The sequence below is a fragment of the Eutrigla gurnardus genome (assembly GCF_963514095.1).
Source record: "Eutrigla gurnardus genome assembly, chromosome: 18".
Taxonomy (NCBI): Eukaryota; Metazoa; Chordata; class Actinopteri; order Perciformes; family Triglidae; genus Eutrigla; species Eutrigla gurnardus.
Genome location: NC_139929.1, coordinates 10,701,718 through 10,727,879, shown reverse-complemented (window position 1 = coordinate 10,727,879; position 26,162 = coordinate 10,701,718). Strand labels below are relative to the sequence as shown.

At 43.2% G+C, this 26,162-nt stretch overlaps 1 protein-coding gene across 1 annotated transcript in view; it reads right to left on the bottom strand.

Annotated features, from left to right (window-relative positions):
* Nucleotides 1-481: 481 nt before the first annotated feature.
* mllt10 (MLLT10 histone lysine methyltransferase DOT1L cofactor) overlaps nucleotides 482-26,162 on the bottom strand; it is a 38,545-nt gene continuing 12,864 nt past the window's right edge. Inside the window, exons 7-19 of the mRNA XM_084034199.1 lie at nucleotides 20,818-20,916; nucleotides 20,324-20,660; nucleotides 19,335-19,553; nucleotides 18,513-18,998; nucleotides 13,734-13,894; nucleotides 10,314-10,431; nucleotides 7,196-7,277; nucleotides 5,796-5,989; nucleotides 4,930-5,079; nucleotides 4,679-4,734; nucleotides 4,085-4,386; nucleotides 3,275-3,365; nucleotides 482-2,848 (exon numbers count right to left, since the gene is read on the bottom strand). Of these exons, the coding sequence (XP_083890325.1) occupies nucleotides 2,570-2,848; nucleotides 3,275-3,365; nucleotides 4,085-4,386; nucleotides 4,679-4,734; nucleotides 4,930-5,079; nucleotides 5,796-5,989; nucleotides 7,196-7,277; nucleotides 10,314-10,431; nucleotides 13,734-13,894; nucleotides 18,513-18,998; nucleotides 19,335-19,553; nucleotides 20,324-20,660; nucleotides 20,818-20,916 (2,574 nt within the window). The 3' untranslated portion in view covers nucleotides 482-2,569. The remainder of the gene's footprint in view (nucleotides 2,849-3,274; nucleotides 3,366-4,084; nucleotides 4,387-4,678; nucleotides 4,735-4,929; nucleotides 5,080-5,795; nucleotides 5,990-7,195; nucleotides 7,278-10,313; nucleotides 10,432-13,733; nucleotides 13,895-18,512; nucleotides 18,999-19,334; nucleotides 19,554-20,323; nucleotides 20,661-20,817; nucleotides 20,917-26,162) is intronic.

The following is a 26,162-nucleotide window of genomic DNA, read 5'->3' as shown; positions in this document are numbered from 1 at the left end:
GCCCTGTGAAGCTTTGGTATTTTTCAAGCTTCTCCTGTTCCTTCTTCCTGATGTTGCTGTCACTTGATAGCTACATCTACCACTACTGCTGGATTTCTCCATATCAGCCACTTCTTCTATCTGTTGTTGCTGTGCAGGAGCTTCCATCATGGTTCCCCCTCTTCCTCCTCATCAGGTTTCTGCTGTCTGAGATATTCACTTAGCAGGTCATCACATGGGGCCGTCTTCCTGATGTACTCTTGGCTGTTTAGTCCTGGATAGTGGCTCTGACGCTCACCAGTCCTCAGCCTCCCTCCGATGTCACGGTCATTCCTGGCATACAGCTTCATGTCATCCATGTAGGGGAGGTGGCTGATTGTTGCTCCACTTCGGACCTTGTGTCCTGAGGGATGGTCTGGCTGAGCGGGGACAGAGCATCTCCTTGGTACATAACACACACTATCTATATCTATAAACTCTTACAAAGACTGAATGCTTTAGGTTACTTTATCCAGAGTGTTTCTTTATTTTGGTGTTTTGAAATACATTGTCAGATTTCCCCCCCCCCCATTGTTTTCCACTCGTACAAAATCGATCTAAACAAATGTGTGCACAGATGAAAAAATGGTGCCAAGTATAAAATGACTTCTCATCAAGAAAATGGTGCAAAACTTAAAAAAGAAACACAATGTCCCTGCACATATAAAAATAAATTAATACTTTGTGTGTCCAGTCACTGTCAACCTTTTTTGTCTGGTCCTAAAGATTCACACACACAAAATTGAGGCTTCATTGGCTTTCCTTCACACCAGCACAGCTAATCACAATCACTTATGTACACCAATGGCCAATGAGAGAGGTTTATGTACACTTAACGAGGTAGAAACTGTGCCACTGCCCGCCCCCATGACACACTTCCTCCCCCCCTACAAACAGCTATATACAGCCACACCCCCACCCCAACCAGCCAACTATCAAGTAGCTTCTAGCTTTCAAAACACAACACAGAGAAGTCATGAAACGGGTTTACAGCAAGATTCGACTGTATGAGGGAAATAAACAAAAAACACAAACAGAACTTTACACAGTAGTACAAAAATGATGTTAAGTTGCAACACCAGCAGGCTTTTAAAATATATCATCTTATGCCCATTACACAAACAAACTCCCAATAAATAAAAAGCACAATACAAAGTTGGCTTTGATATTAGAGAATGCAGCAGAATAGTATTTCCTGGCTTTATTTAAGAGACTGCACATCCAGCCTGACATTATAAAGTCTTTTTGTAATCTGTTGCCTTAGCAACGCAGCTTAATTACCAGTAGCATTGTGAAGAATTGGGCTGAGTGACAGGGACACAGGTATAAGGAAAACAAATCCCACCTTCCCCCTTGGCCTCAGGCACTTGGGTTTAGACCCTGATTGGCCAGTCCTCACTGTTGTGGGTTTTTTAGCGGCCGCTGCTGTATCGGCCTTTTAGGTCCTGATAGGCTGGTCCTGCTCGAGAGGTAGGTGCAGCAGGGGGCTCAATCAGGAAGATGAAATGCAACGACGTCCACGTGCTGACAACCAACTGCATAATTTCTCTTTGTGAGTCCGTGCCATGTGGATTAATGCATCCCTCTTCAACATTCAAATAGCTGTTTCCCCCCCCACCCCACCCCACCCCAACTTTACATTTCACTTCCCTGAGTAAGCCCCCTGTATCTGGCCCAGACAAGAGACAGTCAAAAGCAAGGCTTCTGCGGTGACTGTGTGAGGCTCGTTTCACTGACATTAACAGATCTGCACGAAACGGAGTGAAAGAAGCGGGGACAGAGGCTGCAGCGAGAACATGTGGAATATTTTCACAAGCCTTTCACCCAATATTCCCCTCGGGATCGCTGCGAGACAGATGTCAAACATACATCTGCTACTGTTAAGTCCTGTGGTGGGGAATTGCAGTCTTTCTTTTTTATATACATGAATTTCTGCTATTCTTCTTTTTATGTCTGTAGTTGTGTGTGCTAGCTTGTGTGCCGAGTTAGCCCCTGAGAGAGTGAGACAGCAGAGAGACCAGACTGAGAGGGATGTTAAGAGGATGGAGAAGCAGTGAGAGAAATGTGACAAAGAAAAAGAGAGGAGATGCTGCAGAAATGTGACACAGCAAGAAAAGGAAGAAGAAATGTGGAAGAGCAGCAGGATGATGAGATCACAGAAGAGAAACTCATTGAAGGAAAAGGCTGACCTCAGTCAGTCAACTCACCTATTTACGGACACTAACACACTTAGTTGCTACCAGTGATATCAAATCAAAAAAATTAGGTCTACAGAGACAAAATAAGAACATGAAGCAGCACTAAAGCTAAAACGTATATCCTCTAAAATTGGATGGACATAAATAATACAAATCAAGACACAATGTTGTGTTAAGAGTGTAACCTGAAAAAGTTGCAAAAACAAATCCGATAATGCCAACTAGAGTGAGCTGGTGTCTGGTTCTCATCACTGAACCACAAAGTTGACCAACAGGCTGATCTCCCGAAGACTCTGCATATTTATTTAAAAAAAAAAAAAAAAAAAAAATCAAAACATAAAGAGCATCTGCCGTCATGTCTTCTCCTGCCCTGTGACGCCCACGGCCTTCTCGGCGAGCCGTGGCTTCTGTGGCCCCGAGGCGTGTGTGTCAGCATGTGCGTGCTGCAGTGCCAGGAAGGGGTTGGCGGTGATGGTGCCTTGGCCCTGGGCGCCGGGCAGCAAGTTGTTGATGGGCAGCTGAGCAGAGGAGAGCGGGATGGAGGGAATCTGGGCAGAGGAGGAGAGGGATTGCAGCTGCTGGAGGTCCTGCTGCTGCTGCATCAGTTGGTAGAGCAACACCTGCTGCTGCTCCTGAGAGAGAGAGAGAGGGAGAGAGAGGGGGGGGAGTGAGTGAGGAAGCAAGAGGGAGGAGGACAGGAGAGAGGAGGAAGACATAAAAGGATAAAGTGAAGGTTTTAGATAAGAAAGGAAACGAGAGATGGATATGAAGGACAACAATAAGGGATGGAGAAGAAAAGAGCAGAGAAAAGTGAGGGGAGCAGGAGAAGCAATAAGAGAGAAAAAAGAGTTAATAAGCTTGGTGATTTAGGCCATTGTCCAAAGGAAAATTGTAGCTCAGTGTCTTTGTGTGTGTTTAACTGTGTGTGATAGTGGTGATGGCAGCGAGTAGCTGCAAGCCTGCCAGTGTATGTGTTTCTGTGTGTGTGTGTGTGTGTGTGTGTGTGTGTGTGTGTGTGTGTGTGTGTGTGTGTGTGTGTGTGTGTGTGTGTGGGGTACCGCTGAAGGCTGAGAGGACAGCAGCTGCTGGAGCTGATGCTGCTGCAGGAGGAGTCTGTGCTGCTCAGACAGCAGGCCGAGCCGCGCAGCGCTGACGAAACAAAGACAACTCGCAGTCAGACATACACAATAAACACTGAGCTCAACACATTTTAACACAGAGGTTTACACCCAGGAGACCACCACAGCTGCTGAAGGCAGGACAACTCATCAATTTGCCGTGAAGAGCGAGCATTTGATATGTTGCACTATTTAAATATTTAAAAAATGTGTCTTAAATGTCAATTTCAGGTGCCAAAAAAGCAACAATCATATGAATTTACACACACACACACACACACAAATCTCTTCTGACAGTCTTCCGGGGACATGAAGGAAACAACGCTACAGGCTGTTGTGATGCTGAACCCACTTCGGTCTCACCTGTTTTTACTAGATGCTGAGCTGCAATAATCCAACGCGTGAGCAAAAGGAAGCAAAAAGGAGAAGATCCAATAAAGCTCACATTCAAACACCTTGGGAAAGCGAGAGATGACTTTGCCAGACATGTGTGTGTGATTACACAGGGCATGATTATGGTGTCTTCAGCACTCTAAGATGTGGTAAGCGGGGTCAACGTCTCCAACATTAATGTATTAAAGACATTGATGCGTTTCAGCTGCCTGACCGTGAACCGATTTGTTGGGGTGGGTTATGGGACACCACATGCAATGATTATATAATCAACTCAAGACACCATTTAGCATTACTGAGCATAACTATTGTATTTTTTTATTTATTAATAAGCTATTTCAAAAATATCAGACATACCTATTATTAACAGGCAATGTGACGCCCGTGGCTGCTCCTGTAGTGTGTGTGTGAGGGCTGGAGGTGCCCGTCGGCGTCTGGATCACCCCGTTCAGCACCCCGACAATTCCCCCGATGCCCAGTGCACTACCTGCACCCAGAGCGCCCATCAGCCCCGCCACCCCACCCAGCCTGGCTGGGGCCGTCCCCACCGCAGCCACCCCATTCAGCTGTGGCTGGGGCGGGCTCTGGGAGACGGAGGGAGGGGTGGAGAGGGAGGAGGTGGAGCCACTGCTGCTGTGGCCACCGCATGACGCACCGTCCTGAGAGAGAGAGAGAGAGAGAGGAAGAAAAACACCATTAATGATGATATACCTAATCACAAATGTGATTAAGGTGATCGCTGTAGTTCATCTAATCGAGCGTGTAATGAGATGTAAAACCATGACATTAGCTCATAACTTCACTTTAACATCTGATTCTTGTTTCACTGAACCTTACTTAATTCAGTTATGACATTAATGACATGTTACGGCTCTGTCTGCTATGGTAGCGGCTGACTTTGTGGTGATGCAAAACTGATTCAATCTGACTGTGCTGGGCGTTTGTTCTTGCCTGAGCTGCCACAGGTAAAGAAGAGTCAGTGGCTCCCAGCTGGCCTCCTTTCACATCTGCAACACAAATCAATGCAGGTTTAGATTCTCTTCGTCTTAGTGTCGTCAATCATTGTGCTGATTATTTTTTAATCAGTTATCGCTTTGTGTAGGATATTCAAGTTAAACTAGGTTAATTGACTTATTGTTTCAGCCCTTGTATGTGTGTATGTGTGTGTGTGTGTGTGTGTGTGTATCTGTGTATGTGTGTACCAGAGGAGGCAGAGGTGGAGGTGAAAGGCACTGATAGCTGAGCGCTGAGAAGCTGCAGTCTCTCCTTCTTCATGGTCAGATTTTTAATCTGCTCCTCCAGCCTCCTGTTCTCCTCCTGCAACTGGTGGAGCGACTTCAACATGCCCAGCACTGAAAGAGAGGGACAGACAACGAACGTGAGCGACTGATCGAGAGTATGTAAGTGTCGTTGAGTGGCAGCACTTTCGCCTTCCAGCTTCCTGAGTTTTCAATGTACTGCTTTCGGGTTCTGTGGGATTCAATTTACATTCAAATCTGCAATAAAAGAAAATCATCCTGATGCAGTGTGAGGTCACTGCACGCCTTTCAAACTACAGTTTAAATGTAAGGTTTTGTACTTTTGGGACGAAGCTGCATTCGACATCTTTTCACAAGCAGGAACAAAGATGCTCTGACCTTCTGAAAGGCCATGCATCTCTGTTAAGCCTCTACATGACTTCGTTCAAATACCCAGTGACTGATTAGACAGATGCACTCCATGGGGAGGTCAAGAGGTCAAGATCAGCTACAGAACAGCGACCGTGGTGCCTGTGCAAACTCAGCGACAAGGACAACTTGGTGAGCAGGAGGAGGAAGTGGAGGATTTGCACGTACACTCACAGGATTCTAGACCCGAGTCCGGATGAAGGACAACCTTTCTAACAACTAGGCTGCTTTCCCCTTTCATCTTTACGTATTAGATCCCAGAAGGGATGTTCAAGTAGGTATGGAACTGACTGTAATTAACAATAATATTTGAAATTTGTAGTGATTTATATATGACACCCAGCCCGGTGTGTGTGTGTGTGAGTGCATTCTCGTGCAGCTTCAGGTGTGTGTGTTCTCACCGTCTCCCTGCGCTCCCTGCTGCAGCAGGAAGCTCTGCCCTTCGTTCCACTGCCTCTCCAGGAGCTGCTCTATGCTGGTGGCCACCGGGGGCAGCGTCTCCCCACTGCCTCCCCCCGCCCCTAGCAACCCCAGCCCTGGCCCCGGCAACGACCCCGAGGAGTCATAGCGAATCTGCAGGCCACCAATGGGAGAGCTGAATGAAGGGAGAGAGAGAGAGAGAGAGAGAGAGAGTGGGAGAGAGTGAGCATGGATAGAAAGGGAGAGATAGAGAGGTCAATGGGGAGATTAACGACCCAACATAAACGTCAGACAAACATAGACACTGCTGGCTATAAAACTACATCAATTTGTTGTTACAGTGGCCTCTAATGAAAAGGGGCCAGGCTTTCTGTCCATGTGTGTGTGTGTGTGTGTGTGTGTGTGTGAGGCAGAAAGAGAGAGAGAGAGAGGTGGGAAGAAAGAGGATATGCAAGAGAGAGAGAGACAGATAGAGGGAAATGGACCGTCTAGATGCGATAAATCTGTGTGTGCTGAGACAATCTGTTGAGTGTGAAAGAGGGGAAATGAGGGACAGCAGGAGAGAGTAGAAAGGACAGGAGGTGCATACTGTGGGGGAAATTAAAAAAAATGGAGCATAATGGCAAGATTTCTCCACTTTTGCGTTGCAAACTTACATACACTCGGATTTTGAGTGTCAATGTCACAGTAATATTCACGTGGGATGCAAAAACGTGTCAGCTATATTAATATTAAGACATTACATTGTTTAACTAGAAAATGTCAATCAATATATGTGTATTCTATTACGATATTATTCTATTACAATGTTTTTAAATTAAATGCCACCCTTTCTTACACACACCGATGATGTCCCCTAAACGTAAGATGTGAAATATTACCGGTGCAGTGCAAACAAAAGTAACTAGGTAAGTAACGGAAATTGGAACCAACCTCATCAAGTGAAATTATCCATCCCACAAAGAAGTAGAAACAACCAGAAATGGATTTGTGTCATCAATATTCTCATCCTTAAAGATCCATGCAAACACTCCCAAATGAAGGAGATGCAGAAAACCAGACTGTCGTTCCATGTGTGATTAGAAAAAACAAATCTAACTGGAGTTGAAGGATGGTTACCCCCTTCAAAAAACACAAGTTATCGTTGGCTGAGAGAGCAACCGAGAATTGCCTGTAGGGGTGAGAGCGAAAGGGAGAGTGTGCATGTGTGTGTGTGAGGAGAGAGAGGAAGAGAGAGGAGACGAGGGGCCAGCAGAGGGAAAAGCAGAGAGGGGGATGGGTGATGGAGGGGGTGGGGGGCAGTGAGGAATGTAAATGGAGAGGGATGGGTGGGGGGGGGGGGGGGGGGAGCATCTGTGTGTGTGTGTGTGTGTGGACTCACCGCGGGGTGGTCTTGGGAGAAGCTCTTATGGAGAAGCCCTGAGCTCCGATGCCGCCGCTGCTGCCGTCTCCCATCTCCTGATCTACACACACACACACACACACACACACACACACGCACACACACACACACACACAAATCAATTGTACATCTAAGAACAAGCCCGCGCTTAGCCGGCTAAAGTTGAAAACACAAAAAAAAACAAATTGCACCTACACTACCGTATTCAGGTACATTTTGTTAAATTCAAAGGTTACAATATATATATATATATTTGATTTTCCTCTTGCTTCTATCATTTAACAGAATGAGCAGGGCCAAACAGTGGCTTATGAATATCACCTGTTAACCAGGCGAACAGCATTACACACACACACACACACACACACACACACACACACACACACACACACACACACACACACACACACACACACACACACACACACACACACACACACACACACACACACACACACACACACACACACACACACACACACAGTAATGACTGCATTGAGTGATTGGCTATTTTGAGATTTAAAATGACTGTGGATTCCTGGAGGCATTCCTAACACCTCAAGCATCATATCCAACATTGTTTTATAATTTGAATGAGCAGTTCTTATAAACATGATTGGGAACTGTTGACTAGCTGTTACATGCGGTTAGGCACAATGGATTTTCACAGTTTCTATATCATTGATTAGTGTTGACAGTATTGTTCTGTAATGATTTGAGGTCTAACAGAGGTCTAATTCAAACCCTGAGCCGGCTTACAGTAAATCATTTTCCAAAAGTTGCGTAGTCCTTGTCCACACTAAAAGGCATTGAGGTAGCTTTAAGATTTATCCGCTCGGGAGACTGGCTTGAATCAGAAAAATGTCAGCTGAGTAGCAAAGCAAAAAGAAATACATGTTCACATTGAATCAGTGTAGTGTGGAAGTATTGTAATTATTGTGGCTCTACAACTTCCAAAAACTTTGTCTCTCTTCCTTCACATCACACACACACACACACACACACACACACACACACACACACACACACACACACACACACACACACACACACACACACACACACACACACACACACACACACACACACACACACACACACACACACACACACACACACACACACACACTTCATTCAAAATGCATGTGCATTTCTCCCTCTACCTTCTGTGGGTCTCTACGTCCTCCCTCTGGGCCCCTGGCCAGACGCTTCTTTTCATTTTCCTCACTGAGAGTAATGAATCACACATGCACACACACGCAAACGCACACTTTTGCATTGACGCTCACACAAACTCCCCTCTACTTAAAACAGTCAATCCCAGCTTTTACCCCCACCAGGTCACCACTCTGGTCCCTCGCTCGCCTTCTTTTTCAAGTCCTTCTTCCCTCATAACCCTTTTCGTCCTGGCAACTCCCTCCAGACACTCAAAAGCAAAGAGCGACGGCTGCCAAAGTAAACAGGCTGCATGCATACAAACACACGCACGCACACCTTGCATGTTTGTGCTCACATGACCCTGACTAGTTGACAAACAGAACTTCTCCTGTACACACGTGCTGTACACGGCTGTTTTAGAATCACTGTAAATGCAATATCTTTGGATTGGAGACGGTTTTACTTTTAGACGATTTGAAGAGATCAAGCGGGAATCTCAGAAATCTGATATTTTTCTGATATTTTATAGAACAGTTAACTGATTTATCAGGAAATTAATTGGCAGATTAAATGATAATGACATTAAATAAATATATTCAAGAAATTAATATAAACTGATATAAAAGAAGATGATCTTCACATCTGAGAAGCTGGAATCAGCAAATGACATTTGTGTGAGAAATTACTTATTAATAGAAAACCAAATAATAATTAAATGCTTTTGTCCTTATTAATGGTTAAACATCTCTAACATTCTGCTTTTTATTTAATTAAATCAAATACAACATTTATACAAAATAAAATGTGTGTATATATATATATATAAAATATATGTCCAAAAGTGAAAAAGTTGCCACGAAGCTGTTGCAATTTGTTTCCAATATAATCTATTTTTCAGGAATTACACAAAGCTTGCTTGTGTAGACACAAAACCTGCCTAGTCTCTATCTACCCCACACACACACACAGACACACACACACACACACACAGACACACACACACACACACACAGACACACACACACACACACACAGAGACACACACACACACACACAGAGACACACACACACACACACACACACACACACACACACACACACACACACACACACACACACACACACACACACACACACACACACACACAGCCCTGTCATTCACCCTGATTAGTGAGTTGACCTACAGGTCAGGGTGGATCTGGCTCTGATGACTGCTGACCGGCAGCAGGAACTACCTACCTTCCTCCCTCCTCCTCCTCCTCCTCCTCCTCCTCCTCCTCCTCTTTCTCAACTCTCTCCTGTCTTCTCTCTTTCTTCTCTCCCCTCTGTTCAACCAGATGTCTTGTATCAGGAAGTGACTGCTCTGATTACTAAAGCCATGTCTTGCTCCTTCATCAGCTCTTCTGCTGTGGACAGACAAGGAACCAGCTATTTTCTCCCGCAGGTCAGGCAGCTACTGACTTTCTCTGCCCCTCCGCTAGCCACCACCTCGACACAATCCTCCTCTTTCTCTTACACGGACCACAGCTGACAGCAGAGTTCTACGTTTGACATGTAAATCATATGTGCGTGAGCTCGTGTGCTGTATTTGTTTGTTTGTGAGACAGAGACAACGGGTGAGAGAGGGAGAACAATCATGGTGTGTAACAGGAACCGAGTGGGAGGAGCTTGAAAATATCACGAGTGCTGACCCTTGACCTCTCTGTGGGACCAAGGGGGCGTGACCTATCCATTATCTCCCCCTCTCTCTCCCTCGAACACACATCTATACATTTGTCACATGCACGCACGCACGCACACACGCGCGCACACACACACACACACACACACACACACACACACACACACACACACACACACACACACACACACACACACACACACACACACACACACACACACACACACACACACAGTCACACTAGGTATGTTGCCGTACCTGCTGGTGAGGCCTCTGACTGGGCGATGAGTGCCGCCATGGCCGAGTTGGGATTCAGCCTGTTACCAAACATGTGGGAGGGAGCGAGGTTGAAGACTGACCCTGGCAAACCGCTCACCTGTAGACGGAGAAAAAGACACAGGAAGCCATGTTTCACTGCGGTGGAAATGGTTCTTCTATTCACTTAGTACCCCTACGGGTCTGAACAGCGATATTTTTAAACCCTGAGTAATGTACATTAAACAATGCCTCAAGTGTTAAACTGCTTCAATAAAAGTGTGGAAATATATGTATGCATTTAGAATAATTTTTCAGGGAATTAAACATAATTATAGGGTTGAAATTTACAATTATTTTGAATGAATTATTTTTATGATTCATAAATCATGAGGAATATATCCGACAATTCAACTATGAAAGTCAAGTGTATAAAATATCACAAAAAGGTGTTAAATTACAATTACAAATTTCCAGAGGCCAAAAGCAAAAAAAAAAAAAAAAATACACAGCGCCCCCCCACAGACACACACACACACACACACACACACACACACATTCAGATTGAGACCAGATCTGGGTGTTGAGACCAGATTTCCCGTGTTTTTGCTTGATAAATTACTAAAACAATTGGTTGATTATCAAAAGCCTTATTGATTTATTTTCTGTGGATTTAATGACCATTGTTTCAGCACTATATATCTATTAAAAAACAAAAAAACACTGAATCTTAAACGGTAACAAAACAATGCAATCTATGTATGAGTGGGGAAAGGTAAGCTGAAATTTAAATCTTACATTGGTCAGTTGCATTTTTTATTTGTGTGTATTTCATAATAAGCGGTTATTATTGTTATTATTAATAAATCCATGAGTATTGAAATACTCTGGTCTCTCAACACAAAGCATTTACATAATTTCATGAGATTGAAACTCATGTGAGTTAAGAATTAAAATATATATATATATTTTAATTACATATATATATATATATATATATATATATGAATGTGCATTTGACGACACTTAACTATCATTCATGGAAAAAAGGCTCATTATTCTGTTACCAACACACACATGCATACGGGGCTCAGAGTGCCTCGACACCCCGACAGTACGCTGACATGCTGACAAAGTGTTTCTGATGCATAGAGTTTAATCCAATTAAGGCATTTCCCAAATAAGGACCGTGGAGTGGAGGGTGGGGTGGGGTAAGATGGAAGAGAGCACGGGTGGAGCATCAGGAGAGGAATCAGGTCCAACTAAAATAACAAAATGGCTGACAGGTTTTGGTTCAAAATAACTACCAAAGCAAGTCACACAAAAGAAAACTTATTTTTGTCAATGGAAACATTTTTGGTCAAGCTGAAAAAGCATAATGAGCTAATTGTTTTTAATTAGGGGAGAGAAAGTTGTGTGTTGAACACAATTTAATAAATAATTGATGAGACATAATGTTAGCATAGTGTTGTTTCCTACACTTTCTGCTGGTTGACTGAAGGAGAGTTTTGATCAGTATTTAAAAGTAAAAAAGGTTTTTGCAAAAATATGAAAACACCAAAATGCTCAACAAAAGCTTCAGTATGTACATGCAAATCCTGCATTTTTGAAACGGGATCGTATTCCATTGCTTGGTAACTCATCCGTTTGCTGAGATTTAGGGTGCAAAAACAAGAATGCCTCCTCCCCCTCCCCTTGGTGCCATAATCTTGCCCCCTTCCCCATCAACATTCATTTTTCATTTTCATTCATTTTTCATTCAAAGTCTCTTGCACTCCTTTTCTCTGTCCTAGGCTGATGGCCAATAACAGTAGGCTGGGAGTCTGCTAGTGGACTGAAAATAGCAAACAGTCACTCACATACGCACACTCATCCGTCTATAGTTGCGTAATTTCTACAGGGTGTGTGTATCGCGGACGCCCGGAGACGTGCAACACACTTTACAAATAAACACACGTTTTTCACAATCAGCAGCGACAGGAGGGAAAATAAAAATGATTTCTCTTCCCTTACACTGGGTCACTCACAGTCGAGCACACACACACCCACACACACACCAAACAAACTCATCTATACATGCTGCAAACAGGCGTGATATCCTGTGCCTCCCTGGGCCTCCTGTCCTCTATAATATGTGCTGAACAGAGGAGCAGGGCAAGATGAAGGCCAGGCCAGCCAATTCAAAGCCTGAGTGCAACCCCCCCCCACCCCCACCACACACACACACACACACACACACACACACACACACACACACACACACACACACACACACACACACACACACACACACACACACACACACACACACACACACACACACACACACACACACACACACACACACACACACACACACACACACACTTGCCCCGATCCCTCCCTCCATCTATCCCTCCATCCCTACTGTGGTGCTTGTCAGATGTCATTACATCACAGGACAACGGAGGGAGAAAAAGAGAAATGGATGGGGACAGAGAGAAGAAAGGTCGAGGGTGAGAGAAAGTGTGTGTGTCAGAGAGAGAGAAAGAGAGAAAAAGAAAGAGATGGTAAGTGGACGCAAGAGAAAAATGGAGTTGGGTGGACAGAGACAGAGCATGGTCTTTGGGTAGGTTGTGAAAGGATGGACACTGGGGTCAGTGATTGAAGATGAGTTTTGGAGGGGTTTTTTTGGGTGGGGATGGGGCTGCGATAACCGGAGGGGGATGAGCTGATCAAATTAAAGTCAATGCCCTCACTTTTGAATATAAGTATATTTAAGCCAACGGGAAACACCAAAAACAATTACTCTTTGAGGAAAAGCATGACCCCAATTTTTTCAAGAATGCTTTATTCTCAACTATTTCCATGTGTGTCATATTTCTGATTATATCCCTGCACATTCAAAATAATAAAAGAGGCGTCTTGGTCAACTGTTGGATTTAATTAGGCAGAAGAATTACAGATGTTTCAATGAAATGTTCAGAGACAAAAAAAATACAAATATCTTCTTTTTTTGCTTTGAATAACGACCTTCTACAGGTGCACCATATAAAGTCAGCTACAGTATAACTCAAATAACTCAAACAAGGTCAGGACACACACACATTTCACACATCATTTTATTAATAATAGTGCTGAGGGATTTGGTGCCAAAGACGTTTAATTAGTACGCTTTGATTTATTTGTGTTCCCACAGTTTATCTGCACTTCAGCTCAAAGATGTGGAGATGTGGCTGAATTGATAGATGAATAGTGTGATGTCTGTATGAAAAGAGTGTGTGTGTGAGTGTGTGTGTGAGAGAGAGAGAGAGAGAGAGAGAGAGTGAAAGAAAGAAAGAAAGAATGAAGGATAGAGTGTGTTGAATGAGCATGAATTTTCATGCATGCGACAGTACGGAGGCCGTTGAGAGTTTGGAGCACACTTTGTATGTTTGGACTCACGTGTGTGGAGGCTGTGCTGGTTAGCGGTGCGGTGGCCGTGAACGGAGAGGGAGGGGCTAGCGAAGGTGTGGGTTGCTGTTGCTGTGACAACTCAGAGCTGGCTCCGCCAACGGCAATCGCTCCCGTCCCCGACGATGACCCATCTGCACCGGAGAAAACACCTGTGGAGATATCAGATATACAACCAAACAATCAACATCAATGTGTTCTCTTCCTCCAACACTAAACACTATAAAATAATTACTTTGAAGGAATAAAGCTGGTGTTGCAGTTAACAATTACTACAGTATGAAAAGCGCTGGTGTAAATAATACAACAAATGATGGCTGAATTTCATTTGGCTGGTTCCGTTTCAGGGGCCTGGTCTACAAGGAGATGCATCACTATATTACAGCACGAATCATTGACAGTGATAATCTAAAATGACGTTTTAAACAAGGTGCAGAGCTGTTGAATTTAACCAATTTAATGCATCATTAATAAAATCAACAAATGGGATGCTTGATTAACTAGGTGGGCTCGCCCGGATACGCGGTCTGATCATTCGGTTTCTTCATGTTCCCTCCGTTGTAATAAACTTAAACGTTCAGAAACACACAAACTCAATAATCCACATAGTCAATCATTCACGTTAAGCTTTTACAAATATTCTTTACTAATTCAGATAAAAACAATGACATTGATTTATTTAAAATCCTGAATGTTATATAAATTATAAATCACCAATGCAAACATTTTGCACCATTTTCACACACCCATACTCATGCTCCATTCTCTTATCTCTTTGCTCTCTCCCCCTCCCTTCCCCTCACACACCCCTGTTCTTGCCCACTAACCAGGGATAAGCCCGGCCCCTGCCCCCCTTTGACCCCAGCAGAGGGGGTGGGTGAGGGGAGGGGAGGGGGGGGGGGGACAGGGCCCCTCAGCCCCACAAAAGCCTGAATGGCTCAGGGCAGCACACATTCACTGGGGGAACAAGAGATCTTTGTGCCAGGAAGGGAGGGGTGGAGGGAGAGAGAGGGAGAGCAAGAGAGGGAGAAAGAGAGAGAGAGATAGGAACATTGCATGGGCCTACATACTATTTATAACGCTTTGTAATATGCACCAGAAAAATTGATACCCAAAGCAGGGCTGCCGTGACTCAGGGGGCATGAGCTACTGCAAGATTTTTAGCAACTGGATTAGAGGCCAAACCAACAGTTTATCTGAGTTTAGCTCATGCCATTAATGCAAACCAAGGGGTGGAGGAAAGAGAGTGCTAGTAATGGGAACAAAAATGAGAGGTTCATTTGAATTAATGTTGACTTCTTGATGTAAGAAAATAGAGATTAGTTAAAAGCGTCCCATACGTGATCATACTCGATGTATGCTGTGTTTTTAATGCTCCATAAAGAGTAATTTAACATTTTGATTTATTTTCCTGAATTACACAACCAAACTAAACAGCTGGTTAATTTCTTTTTTCCCCCCAAGCAAGTGGGACATTATAAGTTGAAGTTAAAATGTTCACGCCATTTGTTAACAAATGTGTAAATTGGTTATACTATTATATTTATATGACTTTTTAAAATCTTGTCCATTTAAAACCGTCTTTCTCCAACTCGGGCGAGTCTGACAAGAAGACAGGCTCCACCAATAACTCCACAAAGCATGCATTAATAAAACTTGCTATAAACTAAGCTCGTGTTGAAGTGCGTTCATCTCCAAATATAACACAGACTGTTATTTGAACAAACACATAACAATTTGATTACTGCTTTAGGAGGAGACGTAAAACTTCCCCAAGGAAAAACATAAAGACAGCGCGCGAATCAACAACAGTTTGGCCAAACAACCAAGTCATGAGTTTCAGTAATTATGAGCAGTTTGGTTGGTTTTTAAAATTAAACATACTCAGTGTAGTTTATTGAGGAAGAACATGAAAGAGTTGCAACGTTTGTCTCCAGTTTTCAGATGTGCTGTTTGAGGTATTCTGCATAATGTGTGCATACCGCTATGTGTATGCTGAACACTCGAAGCTGAAGAAAAAACAGCAGTCTTTGTTCTGGATGAATTTGCTTTTCTCCAAACATGTTTTAAGCTAAATCCACCCCAGTGCTCACAGTCATATATTGATTGAAGCCATATTGCAAAAACATAAACATTGTAAACTAAAAATTACAAACGCTAACCCCTAAAAAAAATTTAGAAAACTTTGAAATTGTGAAGTGAAATGTAATTGTGACAAAAGCATTTATTTATCCAACCCCCAATAATTACTTCCAATAACAAATGTACAGGTTTCATGTTTTACCAACAAGCTGATTAAATTAAATCCTGTTCGTCAAACATTTCCCTGGTTTTCATAACTTCTGCACTGTTTTTTTTGTGGTAAAACCAAGCTACTGATAATTATTAATAATTATTATTTCACTGGGACAAGCGGAAAAAAACAACGTACAGCTGAAGAAATCGTTGAAAACTATATAAATGACCAATTACATAGTTGAATAAACAGAAATAAGCATTTCTCGTCATTCTTATTCTTTTCTACACATACACTCCGCTGGTCCAAATAAATTAATGTCCATCCAACATCTTTCCTCCCCCACACACACCAAACCCACTGTGCTCAACCAGCCCGTCCGTCCCATCAGTGACCCCCCTGCTGTCAAACATTAACCTAACCAAAATCTAACCCCCTGCCTCTTCCCACCCTCAACACATATCTATCAGGCTAACTATCTATCCATCAACGCTGGGGAGTCAGCAGACAGGATGGAGTGGAGAAGATAAACGCCAAGATCCTCCCCATTACTGCCCTGCATTAACCCCCAGCTAAATATTTACAGTAGGAAGACGAACACACGGTTCTCAGACACTCAGCTGTACATAACCACCTTTGTCTACCCTATCTTCTTTCACCAGCTGTGGTCAGAAATGCCACCACTGCTGTCGGGAAAAGCACAAGCACCAAAAATTGGTATGAACGTGGAGCCACAAACAAATTATCCTCAACCGCCACTGCTGCAAATAATTATACATTCACAGAGCAAACGGCACCAGTTCTCATGTGTGACTCACCAACTCACATGTGCTCAAAGATACGCAAATATATCCACGAACCCCGCCATTCAAAGCATGAATGAATATCAATATTTATGGCTAGTGACGAGTTGTGGTAATACCATTAGCATCAATAAATTGGAGGGTTTGCAATGACACAATAATTCCAATGTGTTAGACAGTCAAATGTCTAATTGCAACATTTAAATGTTTAATAACATGTTTATATTTCCTCTCAGTCACATATAATTGTTAATGGGAATATATACGTATCAGGATATTTCTGTCAATTCACAAATTCACAGTTAACGCATTTAATTGGGGCTAAAGATCCATTTATAAAATGTCTGGCATAAAGCTATATTCTCACTATAAAATAATGTAATCTCTCTTGCATGCAGACAAAGACTATAGACTGTATTTCTATTTGTTTACCATACCAAGTAACAAATGTTAAGATTAGAATCAATGTATTGTATTATTGCACTTCTTCATTTTTCATACTTTTCAAATTATAGTGCTATGAGGAAAAACTTAGTATATATTTACTAGTGATAACTGTATTATGTGGACGCTACAATCAATTTGGTGTAAAATGTATTATAGGTTTGAAGGTTATGGACCAATAATTTAAAAATATGTATTAAATCACTTTAAAAAGATAACTAAAATTTAAAAATAGAGAATAAAATAGAATTGAAAAAATATTAATATTTTATCATTTGGAATCAGCAGAAAATAAAAAATAGCCTCAGTAACAGACAAAGAAACACATGAGTCTCTTATGTAAATATGTTAAAGAACAAGAACAAATTGGTGATCAGTATCGGATCAGCCAATCCTAGTGATCAGCGATGGATCCTGTCCTTATAACAGTATCTTTTTTCTTCATTTGCATTGGACCTAATAAGCATAAACACATGTGCTTCTACACTATATATGGATGACTTGGGAACTATGCAATCACACGTTCACCTTCCACAGCACAAAGCATCAACAGGTGAAACGAGGATTTCAGGAACGAGCAGAATGCAGGTAAGAGACAGCAGCCGAGAGGCAGGAGAGAGAAACAAAAGAGTGGTAATTCTGGAAGAAAGGGGAGATGTGGGATGTGTGGGCTGTACTGAGCCATTTCCATCAGCAGAGGGGAACTCCAAAGCATAAAGACAGTTGCCAAGCAACTGAACACGATGAAAGAAACATACAGACCACTTCCACGTGTGTGAGCAAACAGCACATAGTCCCGCACTCTTAGACACACAAGGCACCAATAGCAACGTCAAATCCTTCACGTTCGTGATTTTTTTAATGTTAATACAAATATTATCTGGTAAATGCATCAGCATTCAGTAGTGAGTGACAGGATGGACTCACAGGTCAGGGGTTGGACATGAACAAAACCCTGCTCCAACAATGCTACACATGAGCTACTTCGCTTTTAATAATTTTGAGGACACTATAGCGAAAGCAATGGGACACAACTTCTATGTATAACAGGACATAATTGGCTGATGGAGCTTGAATTAAACCAGCCCATTTCCTCATTTCAGCTGCACACAACAATTTCATAATTTCGGTTTAGCTATAGCACAACTGTGAGGATCATTTCCTGAATGCAGCCAACGCTGACAACCACATCTGAGAGTGTTTGTCGTTGTGAGACGTGAGCTTTCAAAAAACTCATTGTTGTGACATGTTGTTGTGTTTTGTGTGTGTTAACCGTTTCCTCCTCACCTGGCCCGGTGGTTGTGGAGCTGCTGTTGCTCTGCAGACTCCCATTCCTGAGGAGCGATGGGGACTTCTGAATCCCACCGCCGACACCCATGACCCCAAGCCCCCTCTCTCCGCCTCCCCCGCCTCCCACCCCCACCCCTAAACCGCTGCTGGATACTAAGCCCGGCCGGCCTGTGAGCAACGAGGATGAAGAGGAGGATGGGGAGGCGTTGGAGGAGGAGGTGTTGGCCGTGGAGGAGGTGGGGAGAGTCAGGGAGGGAGCTGGCTCTGAAGGCTTCACGTCCGTGGTGAAGCAAGGTCCAAATCTGTTTCGCCAGTTGCCCTTCTTTTTCTTCTTCACCCCTTCATCCCCTCCTCCCGCCACTGCTCCTCCGATCCCCGGCACTGAGCTGGAGGTTTGGGGCCGCTTGTAGCCAGCGGACCCACCCAGGCTTGTCATCTCGCTAGCTGTGTGACTGTGGGAATTCTCATACAGCTTCCCGCCCACTGGAAGGATAAGAAAGCAGAACTGAATATTTAAATATAAAGCCTGCAGCCTCTTGGTGTGTTTTTGTGTGGTTTATTTTGGCCATCAAAGAATCAACTTCAAGAGGAAAGCACAAACAGCCTCATCAGTTCTCTTGTAAATTAGGAGCGCATCCAATGATAACTACTTCTCATTATTAATTAATCTACTGATTAATTACTCAATTAAAGAAACATGCCTGAAAAACTGTGACATCGCTGTGATAATGAGACTGAAAATTTGACACTTTCTGAGCACCTAACAGGACAACAAAAATACATTTTAGGTGACCAACGACGTAAATACATTGCTGGTACCTGCAGAAGCCGTAGTGGCGGACATAAGGGAGCCAAACAGAGTCGTAGTTCCCTCCGAGGCTCCGCCCTCCGAGCTCGGCTTCACAAGGCAGCTGCTGAAAGATGGTGGCGAGGAGAAGGTAGTCCCGCCCCCCGAACGCAACGATGAATCTGAGAAACTTAAGAAGTCTGAGGAGGAAGGGGCAGAGGGAGTCTTGCTGGCACTGGTCAACAAGAGGCCTGCAATAAGAAAATCAAAGAAAAGAAGGTGAAGAAAGAAAAAGAAATGACATAAGTGGAGATTAAAGGAATGACAACTATCAGACAGAAACAACACAGACTTAACAGACATTCCAGCTGGAAAAGTTTTCTTAGCAGTCTCATTTCCATCATCATGGGAGGAGCAGAAACAAGATAACCAAAAAAAAGCACTTTATCTGCTCTGCCGGTCCGTATCTGCTCTACAGTTAGCCCTCCCTCATCGTGTAGTCCTCCCATGTAACAGAGGAAGTGCTTCGAGAGCACACACACACACACACACACACACACCATTTCTTCACGAGACACACACAAACAAACACACACATCTGACAAGGGCTTCAAGGTTCTGATACAACACACAGGAGCTCAGTGTGAGCTCTGACTCCTATCAGGTCCTGACCCCCCACATGTCCTTTCTTTCGTGTGTTTCTGTGCCTTTTCCCAGACAGGGCCTCCGATTACAGGAGTCAGAGGCCAGTCAAGACCTAGCACTGTTATCAAGGCCAAAAGTCTGGTGTCTGGCCAAAATCCAGCCAATGATACAACACACACACACATGAATCACACTCTTATTTGGGTTTCAGAACATTTCTGTAATTGCAGTTGTGCTGCACTTGGAGTTTTTTGGTGGTCGGGCAGGGCAGGAACACCGGATGATTTGTCAATGCGTTTCCATTTTTCTAACAGCAGGGTTAATTCCCAGTTGTGGGGAAATTAACATACAGTACGATTTGCAGCCATTAATTCACCTTGGTGGAAAGGCCCAGTGGAAGCAGAGGCAGATGTGGAGGAGGTTGCCATGGTGACCACGGCGGAGGGGAGGGGTTTCCCTGAGGAGGTGAGAGATTTGCGGCCACCCCTCTGTCCCACTGCATGACTTGCGCCGCTGTTCTTCTTGTTCTTCACCTCAGACGCCGCCTTCCCACCGTCTGCAGCCAAGCCGTCTTTGGAAGCGCCGCCGGAGAGCGCGGAAGACACTTCTTGAAAGTTTGCGGTGGTGAAACGGGCAGTGCCTTCATCCAGCCGCTTCTGCGAGGATGGCGGAAGAGACGCGACTCCTCCCCCGGAGCTGCTGGTGTTGTAGGGCTTGAGGAAGAAGATGAAAAGGGGTGGGTTAATAAAGAAAAATGACGGTTGAAAGGAAAGGGAGGCAGGAACCATGAGATGCATTGGAACAGGGGAAGAACATTATCAAAACAATGCCAATTGAAAGAGGGAAGACCAAAAATGGGTGTGCTCTCACCTTGTCTGGGACCATGATGTTAGGAAGGACAAGGGAGGGTGACATATCCATGGAGATCTTCTTGTGTTTTGGTTTGTGCCTGTCCCGCTCCTTGTGTTTCTGAGCATGGAGGGTAAGAAAAAAAGGAGAAACAGATGGGTGAAGCCGATTAAGACATGATGGAGAAAGGAGAACAATAAAGACAGACACAGAGAGAAAAACAGACCACTGAGCTCTCTGCATTTGAGTAACATTGGGAAAAGTACTTTATACATACTGAACCAAGTTTTCTGTCAGAAATTAAATACAAAGTGATGGCAAAAAAAAACAAAAAAGGGATGAGTTATTAGGATATAAGCACAATAGTAGGAAGAATGTGCGTGTGTGTGTGTGGAGGGGGGGTGCGTGTTTGGCTGATAGAAAGAGAGAGCATTACATTTCAAAGGCTCAGTCTGAGATGAAAGCTAAGAGATCTACAAACACAAAGAGAGTGATGGAAGAGTGATAAAGAATGGGCAGGAGGAAACAGGAATTCAGTGTGCTGCAGTTTAGTGTGTCTAAGTGCCTCTTGCCGCACACAAGGTCTCATCGTTTCATCCAATCATATCCTCCTTCCTGGACCATCGCAGCTCAATTTACACCCTTGCTATCACAAACGCGCTGCCACCCTCCTCTCGCACTCCTGGAGGTGGCGACTGGGCGGCAGCGCATTAACACATCACGTGCGTGCCCCGCACCCCGACTCCTCTCTGCACAGAAGTAAGACGGGCTCTCACTCACGTCCACATGCATGCAGGCACGCAGCCACACGCACACTTTCAACGATGGGCGGTGAAAATATGCAGCGATCCTGAGAGACGATGTGGGACTCAGCATGCTTGTGATGCTCAGTGTCGCGACGACTCCGAAAACGCCAGAAAATGCCCCCCTCCCCCACAGGATGACTGCATGGAGGCTGGTGACAGTTTAGCCAGACTTCCTCTATGAGTGACATTTAACCGACATCACCAACCAAATCAGGTGATAGCAGCCGCACTGTAACCGAACCTAATGCTAACACTCTGGGGTTAGAAACAAATGGGGCACTGTTCTGTTTGTGTGCGTTTTAGCGTATAATTTGGATCTTTTCCATTTTCGTTAAAGTTGTAAAAATATATATACACACACATACATATACATACATACACACACACACACACACACACACTATTTCACTCAATGTAAACATGCTGCCTCAAAGGAAAGCTGGAACAAATTGTTACAGAATTCTGTTTATCATTTTTATTTTTTTTACAGTTGCACATTTCTAACAAATGAAAATATTTTCTATCTTTGGATACACTGGGATGCCTACAAGAATTTTACATAAGTGTTCTGGGAGTCTAAACCATGTTTGTCTGCACAGCATGTAGCAGTTTGTAATGAGTGACCGACTGGTGAGGCGCTGTTTGTTTTTTTAACCCCCAGTGATTATTTTCAACTAATTAAGTAGCTGAGCCAATCACATTCTCCCACAGCCCAGGGTGGACTCTTTCAATTGCTTGCCATGTCAGACCAGCAGTCAGCAAACCAAAGGGGGAAAAAAAAGAAATATTGTAAATACAGTTTTTTTTAACTGTTTAAACTAATTAAAATGGTTAAAATCGTTTGGATATGGATAACTACAGAGAAACATAGGATAAAGTGACAAAGTTCGATCTACTGCAACAAAAAGGAGACTTGATACGGAAGAAAAAGCGAGTGAACGAGAGACAGAGAGGTAAATTCTTCGGGATTCCCTTGTTGCTTTTCATTAACATTCCAGAGGTAGGTGTTGATGGACAGAGGCTGAGCTGCGAGGGTCGGATAACACACACACATACACACACATACACACACACACGGACCCGACGCACTGGGCGTGGGAAACATAACGTGCACAATGTAACTCTGACACACCCTTATCAATCAGGTCAATTGATTATACAGGCAGAGACAAAGCCTTTCAGCGTGTCCTTTCCCTGCTTTCTCCGTTGCTGACCATTAGCAGCCTGATCATTTGACATGTCCGAGTGGTCTTTGAGACTGTGTGGGGTAAATATGAGCGGTGGCAGAGACTGAGGGCCACATCTATTTATCAACAAGCCCCCAAGCAATAAGCGATACAACAGCAGGCTGAAATCCTCTCAGTAAATGACGAATGCTGGTCATGAGCTTCTGAATTGGGGAAACCCACTTTTCGGGAGATAAATGCGATTTCTTGAAAGGTCTCTTTGCAGGTCAGAAAATATGTGCCTGGTACATCTTGTTTTTTGCACTTGGTATCTAAAACTATATGCTTTGCACCAGTAAATAACAACTCTATATAAAACTGATTGTTTTGCAAAACCAACAGTCATAAATCACAAATAATGATCTTATAATTGAATAAAAACTTAACTTAAATCAAACTGCCATTTGAACAGCACAATGTGTATAAGCTACTTTTCCTTGCCATTATATAGAAACACAAGAAATCAAAATTCAATGTACTTCGCTAGGTTATGTAAGAAATGAAGGGCCTGTACCAAGGGTGCAAGGAAAAAGGTTATTAATATGATGAAATATGCATCTTAAAGGCTTCACACAAGTTAACACCATGGCCTCAAGAGGAAAATGAGAGGGTGCAGACACAGAGGGGAGGAGGGCTGAGGAGAGGCAAGGGAAGATGGGAGGAAATGGAGGAACAGGAAGTAAGGGGAAAAATAATGCACCCTGACCTAGCAGGAATTCCCCTGTGCAGTTTCCTGCAGGATTTCTGACCATCCTTTGTGTATGTATAGATGCGCGTGTGTGTGTGTGTGTGTATGTATGTATGTATGTGTGTGTGTATTTCCTGCAGGCCTTTTCTAAGTGGCCAGTGTGGGGATCCTTTAGCCCCTGCTGTAGTTTGACTGCAGGGTCTAAAATGAGGTGGGTATACATCTGAGCCTCCAAACCACATAACAAATGCATCAGTAGATGTGTAGACACACACAGAAACACACCTCTGAGCCTACTGATCTCTGACCCTGGAATGTGGATGGAGAGCATATGTGTGTGTGTGTGTGTGTGTGTGAGTGAAAGTGAGAGAAGAGTAGGATACTCTGACTAATGCAAATAAGGCAGCGCACACACACACACACACACACACACACACACACACACACACACACACACACACACACACACACACACACACACACACACACACACACACACACACACACACACACACACACACACACACACACACACACACACACACACACACACACACACACACACACACACACACACACACACACACAGAGCCTCAATTTGGAATCCACAAATTACTATATGAATGAACACAAAACACATCTATTGTCTTTTTTCATCCTTTCTATGAAAAACAATTAACTACAAATAGAAAATATTGAAAGGGAAGTCAAAGCATCAAAGTATTTTCAACACAACAACATCTCTGAGCTGCGCGCATCAACACAGGTTTAAAAATAAATACAACATCTCATGAGAACATGAGCATTTCATTAAGTGGAAATGGAACAATTACGTGTTGAGCCATGACAAAAACAAGCTTGGTTGAGGAGCTGACTTCCTCTGATTTAGAGTGATGGAGCCGACTGCAGGGCAGAGAGACACTTTCAAAATGCATCCTTTCATTCCTTCTTCCTCAAACTGAGAAGGCTAACCATGTGTGTCATTATTTTCACTATTTATTAGAATTGCATTATTTTTATACTCATTATAATGAAGACTTACTATCACTGAGCTGATGTGAAATATCAATATTAGCTATATGCAGCCCTGTGATATATTCCATATGAAGAAAGCTAGTGACTTGAAATACTTATATTTCTGCTAAGAGTTTTTAGTTGTGATATTTTCACTGTTGGTTATATTGTTGAAACAGGCAATTTCTTCTAAATGTAGATTTTAAGCATGCCCTTTCTAAATGTAATTAGTTCTACATTTACCATCCACAGTGCAGGTGCATTATGTAGAACAGCATAAATATCAGGGACATATGGAGAGCATTTTAGACGACTGAGCCAACTTGTTTGGAAAGAACTTGACCGAGTCATAAAACAACATTTTATACTCGTAAGATACAGATTCTGTTGTGGTTCACATTTGTTAAACAACTGTAAAAATGGCCTGTTTCTTATTTTGGATGTGGCCTGGAACAAGTTTCCCTTTGGTAAAATATAGTCACACATAGTTGCACACGCTCGTACGAACACAAAAGCTCTGGTTCACATGCTCGATCATTTTTAGTACTTGTTTTATCTAATGAGAGTCCTTTATTTGCTGCAATGCCATTTGGGGGGATCCTGTTTGCTATAAGTGCTTGATAAACTTCACACATCAACACCAACTTAGCTGTCAATATTTGGCTCCTGTAAACTCTTCCCAGTGATTGCTACTCAAGAAGGGAGCAGCAAGTTGGAGATGGAGTATCAACCGTCAGAAACGGTGCTTATTGAAACGGGGAATATTCAGCTTGAGCCCTGTCCTCTCAGATGTCTGACAGCCTGTTATTACATGTCCTGCTAACAGCTGTGACTGATTAAGTCACACCAACGTATCATTCATTAGAGGCTGGGATAACTGGTGGGTGTAGGTGGGCTGCAGTCATACTAGCAGCTAAAAGACAATCCAAATGCATTCACTGCTGGGTCTATACAATGCAATTTCAGCGCTCACTTGGAAATCAAATCGAAGGACATTTGTGAATTTAAAGGCTTTGTTTAGTGAAACTGAAGGGCGCATTGATGGATTTGGAGGCGTGACAATTTTTTACACTCCCAACTCTCAAGGGAGTACACGCAAATCAATAACATCTATAGCGCAGGTTTTTCCTCAGGAATGTTTTTTTAAATAAAGATAACAAATGCAATACTTTCAGGGCCATCCATCCATTTCAAAACATTCTTATCTCATTTTCTTTAAATCAGCAGACTTAAAAACCGATGTTCAAGACTGGTTAATTGTCAACATGTAATAAGCTACATTAAGATAGGACTGAGAGCCCTAAATATAAACATCTACATTAGTTAATCAAAACCATACATGCCTTTTTCCTCTTGCCTGTTTAATTCAAACAAAAGGCCTTCTGCGACTCTGCTCGTCATAAATATAAATTAGTATTTTGCCGATATATTCAATGACTGTCTCCATAAAAGCTCATTGTGGAGCAGTTATATAAACCACTGAAAAAGTAATATTGATCAAGGCTTTTACTGCGTTTTTGCCTGTCCCTCCACAGTGTGAGTATGCATCAGTATGTTTCAGGGTTTGGAGGCATAGAGAAGGTAAGATCTAAGGACTGTCTTACCTTCTTGTCTTTGTCTGGGGGTATTATC